Raw genomic sequence first — 15,267 nt, 5'->3', positions numbered from 1 at the left:
GAGCTCCTTAGCCACACCAGAGTTAGCAGTAAGCTAATTTTCATCTGTAGTCCCTGGGCAGGAAACAGAGAATAATTTCTCTGCTAAAAGACACTATTATATAAAAATAGAACATATTCATGACACAGCAGCTTCAGTAATAACAATAGCAAGAGAACACAACATCAAGTCATTGCAACAATAATAACAATCTCCTCAGAAAACACAACCAGCACACAACAAAGACAGTCTATGTAGCTGGTAAAAATCTCTGCTCTGCTCTTCCTATGTGATGCGTCCCATCGAAGCCCCATGTATTTCAGTCAGTGAAATCGGCTAAACCACTTTTGAACCAGGCAGTGGTCGGTGGTACAACCTCCTCTACTGCTGTCCACTGTGATTGGCTGTTCAGCTGACAGCAGCCTGGCAGAAGAGACACTTTTTGGTGCACTTTTATAACTTAAGTATGAGCAGGATACACACTTTTAGTTTCTGACTGCATGTAAAATCTGAGTTTTTGACACCACAAATGACAAAGAAATGCAGTAAAACTTGAGTCTTACAGGTAAATCATGAGACTCATTTAGGCTGATAAGCTAGTGTGGCCCTAAACTGAAGACAAACAAAGAAAGATTCCAGTCCTCATGTTGAACAGCCTTTATTGTACACTGTGTTTATGACATTAACTGTGTAGAAAACAAATGTAATTAACCCTGACATCACAGCTAGGAGTGTATTGGCATACAATGAATTATGTGAATGTATGTCACAGAATACTACTACTGCATTAGCAACATAGTTTAATGAATGTTGATGCCAGTACAGCACATTCAAATTGTATAGTGAGACAAGGAAATTAGCCATGCTGTAATTTAATGATACAGTTTCAGTAAAAAAAAAGTGAAGTGTAGTAGACTTTCTCATCTTCACATCTTCAACATGTGACACCGTCTTGGGAACAATCTCATGTTAAATAACTTCTGCTTTGTAAAAGTAGTTTAGTAGAACAATCAATCAACTACAGCCAGTAGACACATCTGTTTCTATTAACGAGTTGTACAAATTTGCAATGTACTAGTGTAATAAATAGATCACGCTACTGTTAATATTTATGTTTGTAATATAATTTTCAATAGAAATTTCCAACAAAACAGTTTTACACATTTCCACAGTAAGTGTGTCCAGTCCATAGACATTGCCACGAACAAGTAATTTTGGAGCAGATTGTACAATGTACAAGTGCTCTGTTTTTTTCACAGTCAAATGAACTTTACTCTGGGTTGTGAGAAAGTGATCCACACCTCCAAGACACTGCAAGACTGATTTACTTTGTTTTAAATTCATGGATTCAACTTCTGTCTTATTGCTGATATATTTATGCTACATGTTTTAAGTACAGTAATTTACCAGCATTGCTTACAGATTTTGTACCAGAATAACTACAAAAAGAAAACTGAGACTAAGTATAAACTATGTGATCTCAATAACCTCTTATCATTCTGTAAAGGCTTGTTTAATGTAGTATTAAGCTTTATGAATTTAATGTTTTCCTTTCAGAATGCCCACATACAGTGTCAGGGAGCCAAGACTTTTACCCTGTGAAGAGGGTTTCCAAATGCAAAGTTATGAAGGTTAATTATAATCCCACTCAAACACAGTTCCTGTCACAGTAATTCAGCCCCTTCTGTAATCAAGAAATTCAAAATTATAAACTTTGTGTCAGTGAAAATAGTTTCAATAGTTCAAGTGTTCCCTTTTGGTAACAGGACATATAAGGCCCTTCTGGACTGTAAGAACTCAACTGTTACAATACAAATTTGGCAATGACACAATTCGAGGTAAAGCTCCTGGAATTAATTTTAAGTTGTTTTTAAACTGTGGGAGCAAAACTTAACAAATTTAAGTCTAAGATTCTTAATGTGATACTTCCAGCTCTGCGTGGTTGTTTTTTCATCCATTGGAAAAGTCTCTGAATTTCACGTTTTCTGGAAGGTCTCATGTTAGAGAATGTTAGAGTCAAAAAGGGCTGATATTTTTTGTTATTGCTGTAATTCTCCTGAAAAAGTATTCAAGACAGTGATATGGCAAAGATTTGAAAATAAGAAAAGTCTCTCTATTTTTAAGGGCCAAAAAATGAAGCTTGTGGAGTGGGAACCGTGCAAACTCTGGTATGTATAACGTATCAAGTGTTGCACATAGATAATTAGTGTGACAAGTATAAACTGTTGCCATATTTAAGGTGCATTTCGATGGTTAAGTTTGTCTATAATGCTGTTTAATAGGTGCTCAATACTTGCTCATGACTATGTTTAATATACACAGCATAAAGTGTTTAAGTAAGATCCAGCATGAGCCACTAGAACAGCTTCAGTGTGCCTTTTCATTGATTCAACAAGTCTCTTCCAAAAGATATTCCCTCATTTGTTATTTTGATGATGGTGATGGAGACTCCTATAGGTTTTCAACTGAGTTAAGATTTCGTGAGTGCAAAGGCTATAGCATCATGACTTACATAATTTTCATCTTCATTAAACCATTCAGAGAGCCCTCCCGCTCTTTGTACTGGAGCATGGTCATCCTGGAGTAAACCACTCCCATACACTGGCAGTATTTACATACACACCAATAACTGAGTTATGGCCAATACTGAGAAATATATTATGTCCAAACTAAAAACGTACTGCTGTGATAGCCTGCATTATGTGAAAGCCATAGGTCTCCTTGGGGAAATGTGACAAAAAAAGGCAAAATATTAAGCCACATAAGTTCACTCTATGATGATCCAGCCTTTTATCTAATTTGGGTAAAAAGATAAAATGTGTTCCACATTGCAAAACCTGCAACAGCTCTGACAAATCATCTGTTCCTGATTTAGTCTACAAAAGCCATGAGTTCATCAATGTAGCAAACAGGCTTCTTTTATGAGTACAATACTATGATCACATAACGGTCACAACATCTTATAATAGACTAAAGTCTGAGCGTTTAAACTTCAAGAACAAACAGAATATTTGTTCTTTGCTGACTTCTGCTCCTTGAAATCTCCAGCGCAGACCAGGCCAACAAGCAGGAGAAGTGCCAGGTTTTTTTATGGCGAAATGGATGATAATGGCCAGCTATGTTCTATTCTGAAATCAGTGACTGCTTTCATTTTGTTGACCTTATGTATTACATTAATTTAAATATATGGAGCTTCAACATAGATGGAGTTACACGGAGTGAGGAGAGAAAAGCAGATGAGGAATTACCTGGAGCATCAAGGCTTTTTTAAAAGTTATTTTACCTTTATTTTACCAAGCGAGTCCTTAAGAAACAATTCTTATTTACAAATGCTAAGTAGCTAATGCTACTTAAAACATAAAGACTTTGAGTACATAAAGGATATTTATAGTGCTTTCCATTGTTAGCTTGCTGATGGCTCATATGCCCCATATAATTCAGTCAGAGCTATTTTTCTTTATCTTATAAGGTTTCTCAGTAGTAATACGTGCAGTTTTTTTAAAATATCATTATATATTTATTGACACCATTGTAGAGTAGTCATAAAAAATCATCATTTAAATAAATAATGAAAAAGCATTACTGCTTTACTCAGTTTATAATTAGATGGATGGTGTACATCACATATGTACTGTGTCAGCATGTGATCTTCATTCAGCAGATATATGATCTGTGAGAAAATTGTGGAAATATTCCCTCTCTCTTTTATGATTTATGACTTTAAAAGACATAATGCAGTTTATCAGTGATCTCAAATGGTAATTAATTTAGTAATTAAGTTAGTGTACTTAATGTTAGCATACTGTTTGTAATCAAAATCCACCACAATGCAGCTAATGGAAGCGGCAGCTATGGGAATCTTTATGTGATTCTTTACATGTCTACATTCAGTTGCATAATCAAAACATCTGAATTTTTTTTCCTATTTGTGTTACAGTGGAAAGAAGTGGCCATTGGAGTGGGTGCCGGATAAGGACACCTGTTAGTGCTCCAGTTTCACAAGGTTCCCAATGCTGAAGGTGTAGAAGCACTGTTACATGTCAGATTTGTGATTTTTTTATTTGTTTGTTATTCCTTCTTAATGTTATAAACATAAACAAGACTGCCTGTTGGGCCTGGAACTCTCCACAGCTGCTTGTGGCTGTATTTCATTTTAAACTTTGTATTGTTTATTACTACTGTTGTGTTTTGTTGCACACCAATTGTTGTCACTTGAAGATATGCATTTTCATTGACACTACTATCTTCAATATTACTGCTGTTGTGTTTTGTTGCACACCAATTGTTGTCACTTGAAGATATGCATTTTCATTGACACTACTATCTTCAATATTACTGCTGTTGTGTTTTGTTGCACGCCAATTTTTGTCACTTGAAGATATATGAATATTAATTGACACTACTATCTTCAATAAAAAAAATACCAAATGAAGTACTTTCTTCTTTAATGTCTTACTATATTTATTGTATTTCTTTCTCTACTTCATTATATCTACACCCAAGACAACATACAATTTATCTGAGAATTTGGTTCAATGTATTAATACAAAATCATGTCAGCTTTTTAAAGAGTTGCATTACTACCTTGTCTCTCTATATAGAAACCATACTGGCTCTCCTGTGATAGGTGACTCTCACTGATTACATATTAACACTAATCACATATTTTGTCATTATGTTAAATAATGGAAAGGCCTTGACTCACAGCATCTAAATTTCAAAATGACTTGTTACCCATTACACAACTTTATACAAAGCTATCTTATTCATAAAGTCTTGTAGATACATTGTATGTCATACATTTTTTAAGAACTAACAGTACAACAAAATGCAATATATAAAGTAGGGTGACCAGATGTGCCTGTTACTTACTTTTACCTTCATCTCCACATGGCTGTGTTATTACCAGTTGTGTTGGGATTAATTAGATTACTTTTAATCAGATGACTCCAATCATATATATTTTTTCAGTAACAAGGTAAACTAATGGATTACATTTAGATTTTGATTTTTTCACATAATGAAACTCTCATTAGTGCCATTACTTCAGCACAGGACTTCTGAAAGACATTGTGAACTTACATGTTGGCCTAGCGTGGTGAGTGTTTGTCCCAACCAGTCTGCCTACTGTTTGTCAGTCAGCAATCACAATTTTAAATGTTATTTATTATAATTTAATTTGTGAATCCAATCATAGATCAGTCCTAATGATTTGGTTCGTGTTCTACTTTTTATAGGAAATGTCAGTAGTAGTCTACCTTTTAGAGAGAGTTATTACTACAGGTTTAGTATTAGAAATTGTTGAAAGTGATAAGTAACTTTGATTGTGATTATTAAGTAACTTACCAAACATGTATCACCAATGAGGTGACAAGAATTATATCAGACTTGTATATAAAGGTGTATTACTCTTGGAGATAATGCTATTGGAAGTGTAATATAATGGCCTCTTTATTGTAAATTATGTGATGATGTGGAGTAATTGGTGATTGTTAATAAATGTTTATACCACATAGCCATATGATCACAGCATAAACAGTCATAATTATGAATGGGTGTTCTGTAAAAGTTATAGTATGGTAGGATGGACACAGAAGTTTTGCAGTATTGAAGCTGAGGGTCAGGCTATTTACTTCTTTGAGCACTTCAGTTCTTTTAAAATGCAACTTTATTGTCATAAAGGATCATAATTTTAATTTCTGATCAGTCTGAAACTTTTTTCTTGACATATGGTGCAACCGATAAGGATTTTCTGGATGTTAGGGTTAGGGTCTGTCAAAAATGTTTAATTATTTGGAAAAAAAACGTGCTCAAAACGGTACACAATGGCTGCTTTGATTTCAGATAGGTCAAAACAACATTATCATTTAGGAATTTGATCATTATGTCCTCAAAATCAAATGTTTATCAAGTTTTCTGCATTTCACCCTCCATGTCTCTCTGAAATGCATGCCTGACAGAAGGGATGGGGCCAAGGGGTGAAAATTAAAACTTTGTCATAGGATTAAACCAAACACATCACCAGAAAGGTTGTGATCAGGACAGTAATATCATGACAGTCTGAGGGCTCTATGTAGCTCCTGCTTTGAGATATTGACCTCTGAACTTTGACTTTGGTGCATTTTGTAAGTCTTACAATTCAGCAACAGAATGGACTATAATCATAGGACCAACTGTTATACAAAGGTCTTGAATTCTTCTATCATGTGAGCTACAGTTTGGTGTGATCACCAATAAAGGGCATCCCAAAATATGGTAAAAACTGAATTTCACCAAATTATCATTACATTTTTTTTAATCTGCCCAAACAGCAGTGGTCCCCATCTGCCCAACCCCCCTGGTGCACTGTCAATTTTATATTGCAGGCCGCCACTTATGAGAAACAGTCATTTTCAAAAGAAAACTACAATTCCCTATTGCTACGCATTACAAAGTGACAGGAAAGTCTGTTAAATATGTAGTTCTTCCGGTTTGCAAACTCGGGTTGTAAGCAATTAGGGTTTTAAAAAGTACTAAAGTCCCTCCTAACTTCCAAACAGACATGCTAATGCAAAAGCATAATACTTGTTGTATGACTTCAGAGCAATAAACACTGTATTATGATAGTAATTATTACCCAAAAAGGGTTCTTTGGGAGGGTTGTGCTCGTTGCTAAGGTAACCGTTTTGCCGTTGGAACATAGTTTGTACGCAGACACGGAAGTAATGGTTCAACAGATCCGCGAAACACCTTGTGAGTTATCATTGGAGCACAAACTATCATCTTTCTCTATTCCTGCCCACTCGTTTTTTGTCCCTTAATCTATTCAGATTTTAATTACAGCGTCGGTACATTATTAAACATAATGATATGGTTCTTGTTGCATAATAAAGGAACAACGCGTGCAAATCTCGTGAGAGTTTCACAAATCAGGAGTTCCCTTCTAGACATGAATGAGGTATCTTGTCTTATGTAATAATAATAATAATAATAATAATAATAATAATAATAATAGTTGTTGTTATTATTATTATTGTTGTTATAATGATGCTGATAGTTGTTGCTGTTCTTTATCATGATTTATTTGTGGCAACAATTAAAAATGATGAAATAATAAATTTGTGTTCTTGTGTCTTCCTGTGTCTTTAACCTAAATACTCTGAACATAAATGAATTACACTGTTATGAGGATAAAAAATGATCAACAATCAGCAATTTCACATACTTATTTTATTTTGAAGAAAACAGAGAAAAACAAAACACCTCAGCATCAACTAGTTTCCATGCCCTGTAACAGTTTTGTAGTTACTTGATGGCGTGGCAAATGAGTTCCTTTTGTTGGTACAAGAAACAGCAGTAATGACAACAATAAACACTCACACTCAACTATGGATATTGATCATATGTCATGTTTTGGAAAGTATTTCATGTAGTGACATGTATATAAATGGTTCATTCCAAAAAATAGTAACACTGTCACCATGAATGACATTACACTGGAGTATGATGAATGATGAGTATGACAGAACTTTAAAGAAATGCACAAGGAAAACATTTCAATGAGGAATAATAAACATATAATAACGTGCTGGTGGTTAACTGATAAGAGTGGGTGAAATGAATAGTTGGTTGACCAGTTTTAACTCTTTTTTTTTTTGTTTTTGCTTGTGCTTGTCTTTGTCACTGACAGACCCAGGCTGTTTGTATACATGTCTAACAATGTAATGGAAAGGATTGTGGCAGAAATATACCTAATAGAGTAAGATACTTTTTTTCAGAAACAGCTGTTTTATTGCTCTTAACTAACCAGACTCCCTTTGCAAAGCAGTATTTTTACTCATTATCACCAGCTTCATTTGAACTAGACAAAACAAAGTAAAACTCACAGAACACATCCACCAATCATCAACTCTAGTTTTGAATCCTTATTTTTCATGGCATGAAGGAGCGCGGAGGATGCGGGGCGGGTGACCCCCTGCAAAAGCCCAGAGAGATAAGCTCCATGGCAAACTGGAATTTGTTACAACTGAACTAAAGGAGGACACACACTTTTACTTTGTCTGACTGTGTGTAAAGCTTATGTTTTCAAATCACAGGTGACAAAAAAAATGCATTACAATGTGAGACTTACTGGCGAAACATATTCATGTAGCTTGATACAGGAGTTTAGTATGACGGACTGAAGACTGAGAAGCAGTGATTTACACTGCCTCAAAATCACTGTCATCTGAACTTTCATAATCAAATTCTTTATGGTCCTCCAGTATCTCCTCGGGTCCATCCTCCAGCAGAGAACCGGCATTTGGTCCCAAAGCCTGGCTGTATCTTGAGCATACGACTTGGAACTTTTCCTCCACATCTGCAAGCCTTTTCTGAAGAAGACACAGTAGCCCATGATGCCCGTCTTCACTAGAACTTCCTGGAAATAAATATGAAAGATATTACAGATATTTCCAATAAGTTTGTGCTATTCAGCTAGTCATAAACTCACTTTACTGAAGAATGACAGATCATTTAGATTCTGCCACAAGCAATTTATAATGCCACACCAAAGGGTCTCAAAGTGACAGCCTGGGTGTGTTGGAATGGAGTTTGAGCTCTCAACACCTTTTAGTGGTGAAGAGTTAGTGTGGCTTAATTTCCTCCTTGTTAGGATATCAACTAGCAAGACCAACCGACGCTAACCTGGAGATTTCCACTGAGCAAATTATCCTAACAAAGAGGGAATTTAGGAACAGTGAATAAAGGTTTCCACTCCAATTTGTAACGAGAAACTTCCGTAGCATCATATTATCTTTGGCTGTAACGTCTGGTGGGTTTTTTGTAATGAAATAAATTAAAAATGTTGGCACCGTGGACTTGAACTGGGTTGCAGTTGAGCTGTGCCTCCAGTAAAGTGGAACTAGATGGATTGAGGTGAAAATGTGACCTCCACTGCATGACATTGGACACTGGACATTGAAAGGGAATAGACCTCAAAAAGTCTGAACCTATCCTGTATTCAGGGTTGAGTTAAAGACCACTGTGTTAGAGGAAAGGTCATGGGGTCACCAAAATCAATACAATTGTTTGTGTAGGAGTTACACGTGAGAAAAAACTTGTAAACATTTGTAGTGTTCTTAACCACGATCTGCAGTGGTGGTTGGTTACAAATACTTAGTATCCCCAAAACAAGCTGCAAGGAGATAAAGGTTAGCTTCTTACCACTGGCCCTGACAGAAGACATTTCTGATATCTTTGTCCTGATACTCTCAGCCAGACTTCTGAGGTAGGTGCAGTGCTGTCTCATCTCCCTCATCACAATGACCTTTTCCTCTTCAAGCCGCACTTTTGACATGTATGCATCAAAAATCTTCTTCTTTGTGAGGATATTGCTGGAATCTGAAGTCACACAAAAAACATCCCGTCAACACAAGTTCCGAGTTTGAGCTGCAAGTTCTTAATAGCAGGCATCCCTGCGGAAGCCAAAATATAGTATGTAGTCTATGCGTTGGCAATACTATTCACAAGAAAATCATGCCAATAAAATTAAAATAAACATTGTCATTATATCATTCTATTATCAACTGTGATACTAAAAAAGTATAGACCCAGACAGCATCAAAAATGCAACTAGTACAATTACACCAGTTTTTGAGTTGACACTCAAACACACATATGTGCAAACATTACAGAAGAAATAGCGTAAAATGAAACTGTATATATACAGCAGCATATACAGTACATAATCAGTTTGTTTAATCATGCACACAGGCACACAAACAATTGGTTTAGAGAGAAACTGTTCCGTACCACTGCTGTGCACTTCCCATGGCCATATTAGATCTGTGCCACTGTCTGGTCCTACCACAGAGAGTCTGCTCTCCACCTTCTCCACATCAATCCACTCCTCATGTGGCACCTGCTCATTGTAGAGCTTGATCATCTCCAGGAGTTTTTTCTTCTCTTCTCCCAATTTCCTCCGTCGCAAGTGTCGAATTTTGTTGCTGTCTATACAGTTACAAACCACAGAAAACATAATGCACAAGTTTGTGCAGATATCAGAAAGTTGCGTGTATTACTGTTATGAATAATACTTACAACTGAATTAACAATTAATAAATCAAAAAGTAAATCTAATCACTGAAAAGGCATAATAAGCCTGTATCTGTAAAATCTAGGGGACATTTTATAACTAAAAACTATCCCAATAATCTGCAAATTGTAAGTATGAAGTATAAACAAGAAAAACATTAGATGCGTCAACATACCAGTCTGAGTATAAAGCCTGGCTTTTTTTTGATGTACACCAAGAAACATTTGTTCGATTGATTGCTGAAGGTCATCACATCGGGAACCAGCAGAATCTTAAAAAACAACAAAAACAATAACATAATGATGTTTTTCGGTAGTAAATATCAAGAGTTCCAAGTTTAAGTTTATCTGAAGGCCAAACGCTCAACAAATTTGCAGCAAACAAAAGAGGATGACATTCCCTGTCTTAATTCTCACAGCTGGCAAGAAATAATTCCTAAAACAAACAAACAAACAGAAAAAAAACGGGAGGTAATCAAGACTGAATAAAAAAAGAGAGAATATGGCACACAAAAAGCTACAACAAAGCTAAACTACTGTACCATCGGTAGCCCACTGTTTGACATCATGTACCCACTGCTGCATCATGTTCTCAGGACACCCAACTTCACTGCTCAAATCCTCTAGTCTCTGAGACTCAGCCTGAGCCTTTTGGAAAGTCTACAGTAAAGAAAAAAAAAGGGGGGGGGGGGGGGTAAGTTCATTAGTTCTTTATAAATGTGGTCAAAAACCTGATCCTGTCTCAGGGTATCTGGTCAATACCTTGATATATCTGCTGGACAAGGCAAGATGAAGGCCATCCTGCGTCCGTCTATTCCACCCAATTGCGTGGATCGTCAGTATGTCATTCCTGGCTTTTTAACAGCACATATTATATGAAGCAGGAAAGTGCCATTAATTGTCATGGTATTTCAGGTCAACATTGCATTGAATTAATCTCTAATTAAAGACAAACTGAGTTTTATTAATGTACTATAATATTAGGAGAATATTACAAATTTTGCTAACTTTCTTTTATCTCATACTGGATAAAGTATTAGAATGAAAAAAAGAAAGCATAAAACACAGGTTTCATGATATGATATGATATGATATAAATAAGAAACACTTACCAGATTTTGTCATATACTTGGTGGTGAGGGCACAACGAGAAAGGTAGCTGTTTACCATTTCCACCTCCTTCCCTGCAGTTGTGCCTGCACCCTCCTGGTTTCTGCCACTCCAGATGATCTAACAAATCACAGAGAAACTTATCCTCATATACACTATAGTAAGTAATGAAATTCCAATCAAATCAATTAATTGATTACAATCAAATTACAATTTAAAATGGTATGATGAAGAATATGTAGTACCTCACACTTGGTTGAATGGGCCTTGGCATGCATGACGGACAGGAATGGCCTCATCTGCAGCAAAGGTCTGAGGTCCATCATGGATGCTGCCAGCTTCTCCAGGTAGGGCCAGTATTTGCAGGCAATATCTGTGCAGTAGAACTGCCCTTTTGTGGTTGCCTGAAACTCCTTTTGCAGGAACAGGGGATAGGCAAATATTTCTCCCCTGTACATATTGAGAGCCTTGAGCAACACTCCATGCCTGCCTCCATGCCTCTTTATTAGTTATTTTATCCATCAGGAACATGGAGTGACATCAACTGGCATCTTTGTGATTTGAGACACTAAAAGTTTACTTTCATACTAGTACATAATACTAGTTTGTGTTATATAAGCTGACACCAAATGGTCTTGACAGATACAAAAAATATTAAATAATGGACAAATCATACTTGTCTCAATTGTCATTTTTGGCCACATAACATATTTAAAGCAAAGTTGCAAACATTACTAACACTTTTAATTTTGCATCTGACGTCCTCAACAAAATGGTGGACATCTGCATCTCTGGAGATAAAGGTGCCATCAAAATATGGCTCCTCTGACCTTAATGGGATAAGAAAAAAGATGATGTTCATCAACCTCAGACATTATTTTTTCAGTTTATTTTACAAAGTGTACTACAAAGTAAATCAACTAACCCTTTTGACCGCCGAAATCGGTATTGTTTTCTGTTGCCATCTGCACAGAGAGCAAGCATGTTTGGTGTACATGCTGGGCAGGTGAACTGTTCCACGTTGGCCATTCTGTCACATTGGTACTGGCAGAATGTATATTCAACGAAGCTTCGTTGGAAGACATCTCCATGTATTTTCCCATCCTGTTGATTAGTAAAAAGTAAAATGAAATAGCTACACTAATATTATCTTATCTCTACTTCAGGCAACTTTCATTCAGACTGAACTTACCCTTCCAAAGTGAACAGTCCTGCTCTCCAACATCCGCAAAAATGCTTGTCTTGACAAACTTGGGGCAACAGTTTTCATCTCTTCGAATGTGCTGAAGACATCCATTGAAAACAAAGTGTCGGCATGCACAGTTGCTGCCCAATATCCACTCTTTATAAGGTCTCCCCGGTCAGGTGTCCACTGTGCCAGACACAATCTGCACAGCAGATTTGGCATGTGCAAATCATACCGGCCTAAAAACAAAAAGTAGTACATTAAATTGCTGGTTACTTTGAGACACACACTAGGGCAAAAAATTAAAATTAAAATATAAAGCTACAGGTCATACCATTAATGCAAACCAAAATGACCGCTCTGCCAGCTGACTCTTTGATGTTTACAGGGCCACATTTGCATATCTGGGAGGGTCTCACTGTTGGCAATAGACGTTCTGAAATGAGAAGATTAATAATTAGGGAGAAGCCTTAAAAATGCATTCAATTAAGATTAGAATTTAAGAAAAATAACATGACTCAAAAAAACAACTTTACCAAAAAAGATTAACAAATTACCTTGACTGACAAGTGAATACATGCCATCCTTTTTGGCACAGCACACTGTTGGCTTGATGGGCTTGTAAATCCCCTCTATGCATGAGTCCCTGTTATGAAGTGTGAGCTTTGTGTGTATTTGTATGTCACACTCCATACACAGCCACTCATCTGGCATGCAGTCTCTGCAGCGAATGATGGCAGGGGATGTGCAATGGCTGCACTTCTTCTCAGGAACTTCGTTGCAGAACAGCAAACAGTCAATGTGATGGGCCCTTGCTTTCCGCCACTCATCCTGGGCTGCAGTTTGGCGCAAGCTCCACGATGAAGATGCTGAAGGCTGTTCCAATGGCTGTTCTGATGAGGTCAGAATGTCCTTCAACATCTGCATCTCAGTGTCTGAAAGACAGATAAAATAAAATGAACATTCATGTCATGCTTTGTGCTAACTAAATTAATTACAGTAAGGTGTAATCTTACCAAATATGTGTTGAGAGCTGTTGTCTTGGCTCACTGTAGGAACCTCCTCAGACTCATCACTGGGAGCCACAGAAACTGAAAAGATACATAGACAAGAAAGAGATAAAAAATACATCTGTTACAGGCATAAAATTCAATGTTTGTATGTTAACACTGTAATTGGGCTGCACATTTAATTGAAATATCGACAGCACATACGGCCAAATGCAATATCTAAATCGCAGAGGTGTCAATATTTGGAAAAAAGTATGAGAAAACATCATTATAATGAAGTACTTTTGTACTGCAGAGATGGCCTGACAAGCAAATCTTGTTCTCCAGAGGAAAGAAAACACGTTTGTATGGTACAGACCTCAATAATGTCGCATCATCATGGTTTTAATTCTTTTTTTTTTAATAAAAATGAAAATTGTGATGCAGAAATTCTTTCCAACTAATCATTAAATACTGTCATGATAATCACAAATTTTCCTGGTAAATTCCCTTCATTTTGCTCTATTGTAGAAAATTCAAAACTATTGTCTTCCGATTAGGGCACACCTAACCTTTAGAGTTGTGTATCAGGTCAACCAAGCTTCACATTAGTCACTGAAAATGAAGGCATGGGTAATTTCCAGGTCTGACTGATGATTAGGTCCATGACTCACGAACAGTTTTTTAATGTGTTTTTTCTCAGCACTTGAAGATCAAAAAACATAATAGTAAGACAAAACATAGACAAATGAAAGGTTTCTACTGAAGGTTTAATGGACCACCACAGTGATTTGGATCTTATGGTTCCATCTCCTTAAGAGAGGAATGGGACCACACATCCAGGAACTAAATCTCTGCTTCAAACTCAATACCTGCTTCATTTTGACTTCATTTATCTTGTTTCCAGACCTATACCAAATATACATTGTAAAACAGATGAAGTTGACAACATATGGAACAGATCCAACCTGTGACCTTTCTAATGGCGCAATTTAAAAGACAATATATAAAGGAAATATATATAAATATATATAAAGGACAAACATAAAGGAAATGCATGTGCACTGGAGGCCCCACCCAGTTTGGTGGTCTATGTTTCAAACACAATTAAATGACATAGGGCTACAGTATGTTAGCTGAATTTTGAATACCTGGGAGACAGTTACTCGATATTACCCATTTGAGGGGGGTAATAACAAGTAATTTTGCTAGACATGAACCACCTGTAGCTGAAGCACGTTTCCTTGTCTCTCCACTCCTAGTTCTTTTCAGTAATGGACGTCCTTCTGCATCTCTCTCCACCCATCGGACTTGAAATTTAGTGCCCTTAGCAGGTATAGTGGATGCTGCTTTGTCCTTGGCTTTCTTTGCCTTGCATGACAGAGAGTGAACATTGTATGATACAACTTAAATACATTCAACTCTTGAGAAGTTTCGTACAAATTTCACTCTCCAATTCACACACGTTAGTATCATCACCAATACTGCAAGATTACTGAAGATACTCACTTCTTCTTGAGCCAGAAGCATGTCTGCAAGGAAAATAGCATCCTCTGCTTTGCCTTTGTCTTGCTGATCAGCCATTTCAGACAGACAAACATATTGGCAGGCAGGGGGACGGTCAGACGGACAGACAGACAGACAGACAGACAGACAGACAGACAGAAAAATAGATGGATAGACAGAGAGAGAGAGAGAGAGAAAGAGAGAGAGAGAGAGAGAGAGGCAGAGAGAGAGATGGTGTTCGTGTGTGTGTGTGTGTGTGTGTGTGTGTGTGCGCGCGTGTGAGAGAGAGAGCGAGAACAGTATAGGAGTGGCTCTTAAAAGAGCCGTTGGTTTGTTTTAATAAGAAGGTACAGGTGGAGGATATAGGGATAACAAAAAGAGCTGTTAGACAGAAGAAAAAAGAAAATGGTTACTTCTCTTATAGCAAGACTTATAGGATTTCTC

At 36.8% G+C, this 15,267-nt stretch overlaps 1 protein-coding gene and 2 long non-coding RNA genes across 3 annotated transcripts; 1 reads left to right on the top strand and 2 right to left on the bottom strand.

Annotated features, from left to right (window-relative positions):
- The first annotated feature begins 1,196 nt into the window (after positions 1-1,196).
- LOC144463627 (uncharacterized) lies at positions 1,197-4,475 on the top strand. The gene is made up of 3 exons (XR_013491683.1): positions 1,197-1,610; positions 2,104-2,147; positions 3,917-4,475. It is a non-coding gene; the product is annotated as an uncharacterized LOC144463627 (long non-coding RNA).
- Positions 4,476-9,181: 4,706 nt separating this feature from the next.
- LOC144463626 (uncharacterized) lies at positions 9,182-10,443 on the bottom strand. The gene is made up of 3 exons (XR_013491682.1): positions 10,209-10,443; positions 9,751-9,948; positions 9,182-9,339 (listed from the first exon to the last, which is right to left on the bottom strand). It is a non-coding gene; the product is annotated as an uncharacterized LOC144463626 (long non-coding RNA).
- On the bottom strand, positions 10,444-14,762 carry LOC144463592 (uncharacterized). Its single transcript, XM_078168356.1, has 11 exons — positions 14,541-14,762; positions 13,345-13,419; positions 12,886-13,263; positions 12,663-12,764; positions 12,335-12,567; positions 12,068-12,246; positions 11,903-11,972; positions 11,388-11,642; positions 11,145-11,262; positions 10,795-10,886; positions 10,444-10,692 (listed from the first exon to the last, which is right to left on the bottom strand). Exons 3-11 carry the CDS (start codon positions 13,253-13,255, stop codon positions 10,561-10,563), a joined length of 1,551 nt encoding a protein of 516 aa, XP_078024482.1. The 5' UTR covers positions 13,256-13,263; positions 13,345-13,419; positions 14,541-14,762; the 3' UTR covers positions 10,444-10,560.
- Between the last annotated feature and the right edge of the window lie 505 nt (positions 14,763-15,267).

This window comes from Epinephelus lanceolatus, chromosome 5 (genome assembly GCF_041903045.1).
Source record: "Epinephelus lanceolatus isolate andai-2023 chromosome 5, ASM4190304v1, whole genome shotgun sequence".
NCBI classification, from domain to species: Eukaryota; Metazoa; Chordata; class Actinopteri; order Perciformes; family Serranidae; genus Epinephelus; species Epinephelus lanceolatus.
The sequence above is the reverse complement of the archived record's forward strand: the minus strand, read 5'-3'. Positions and strand labels throughout refer to the sequence as shown.

Excerpts from the sequence above, each read along its gene's own strand:
- LOC144463592 (XM_078168356.1), bottom strand. The coding sequence starts at position 13,255 with ATGCAGATGTTGAAGGACATTCTGACCTCATCAGAACAGCCATTGGAA. Across the intron at positions 12,247-12,334 it reads GGACTGTTCACTTTGGAAGG|GATGGGAAAATACATGGAGA; the intron begins GTAAGTTCAGTC and ends ACTAATCAACAG. Across the intron at positions 10,693-10,794 it reads TGTCCAGCAGATATATCAAG|ACTTTCCAAAAGGCTCAGGC; the intron begins GTATTGACCAGA and ends TCTTTACTGTAG.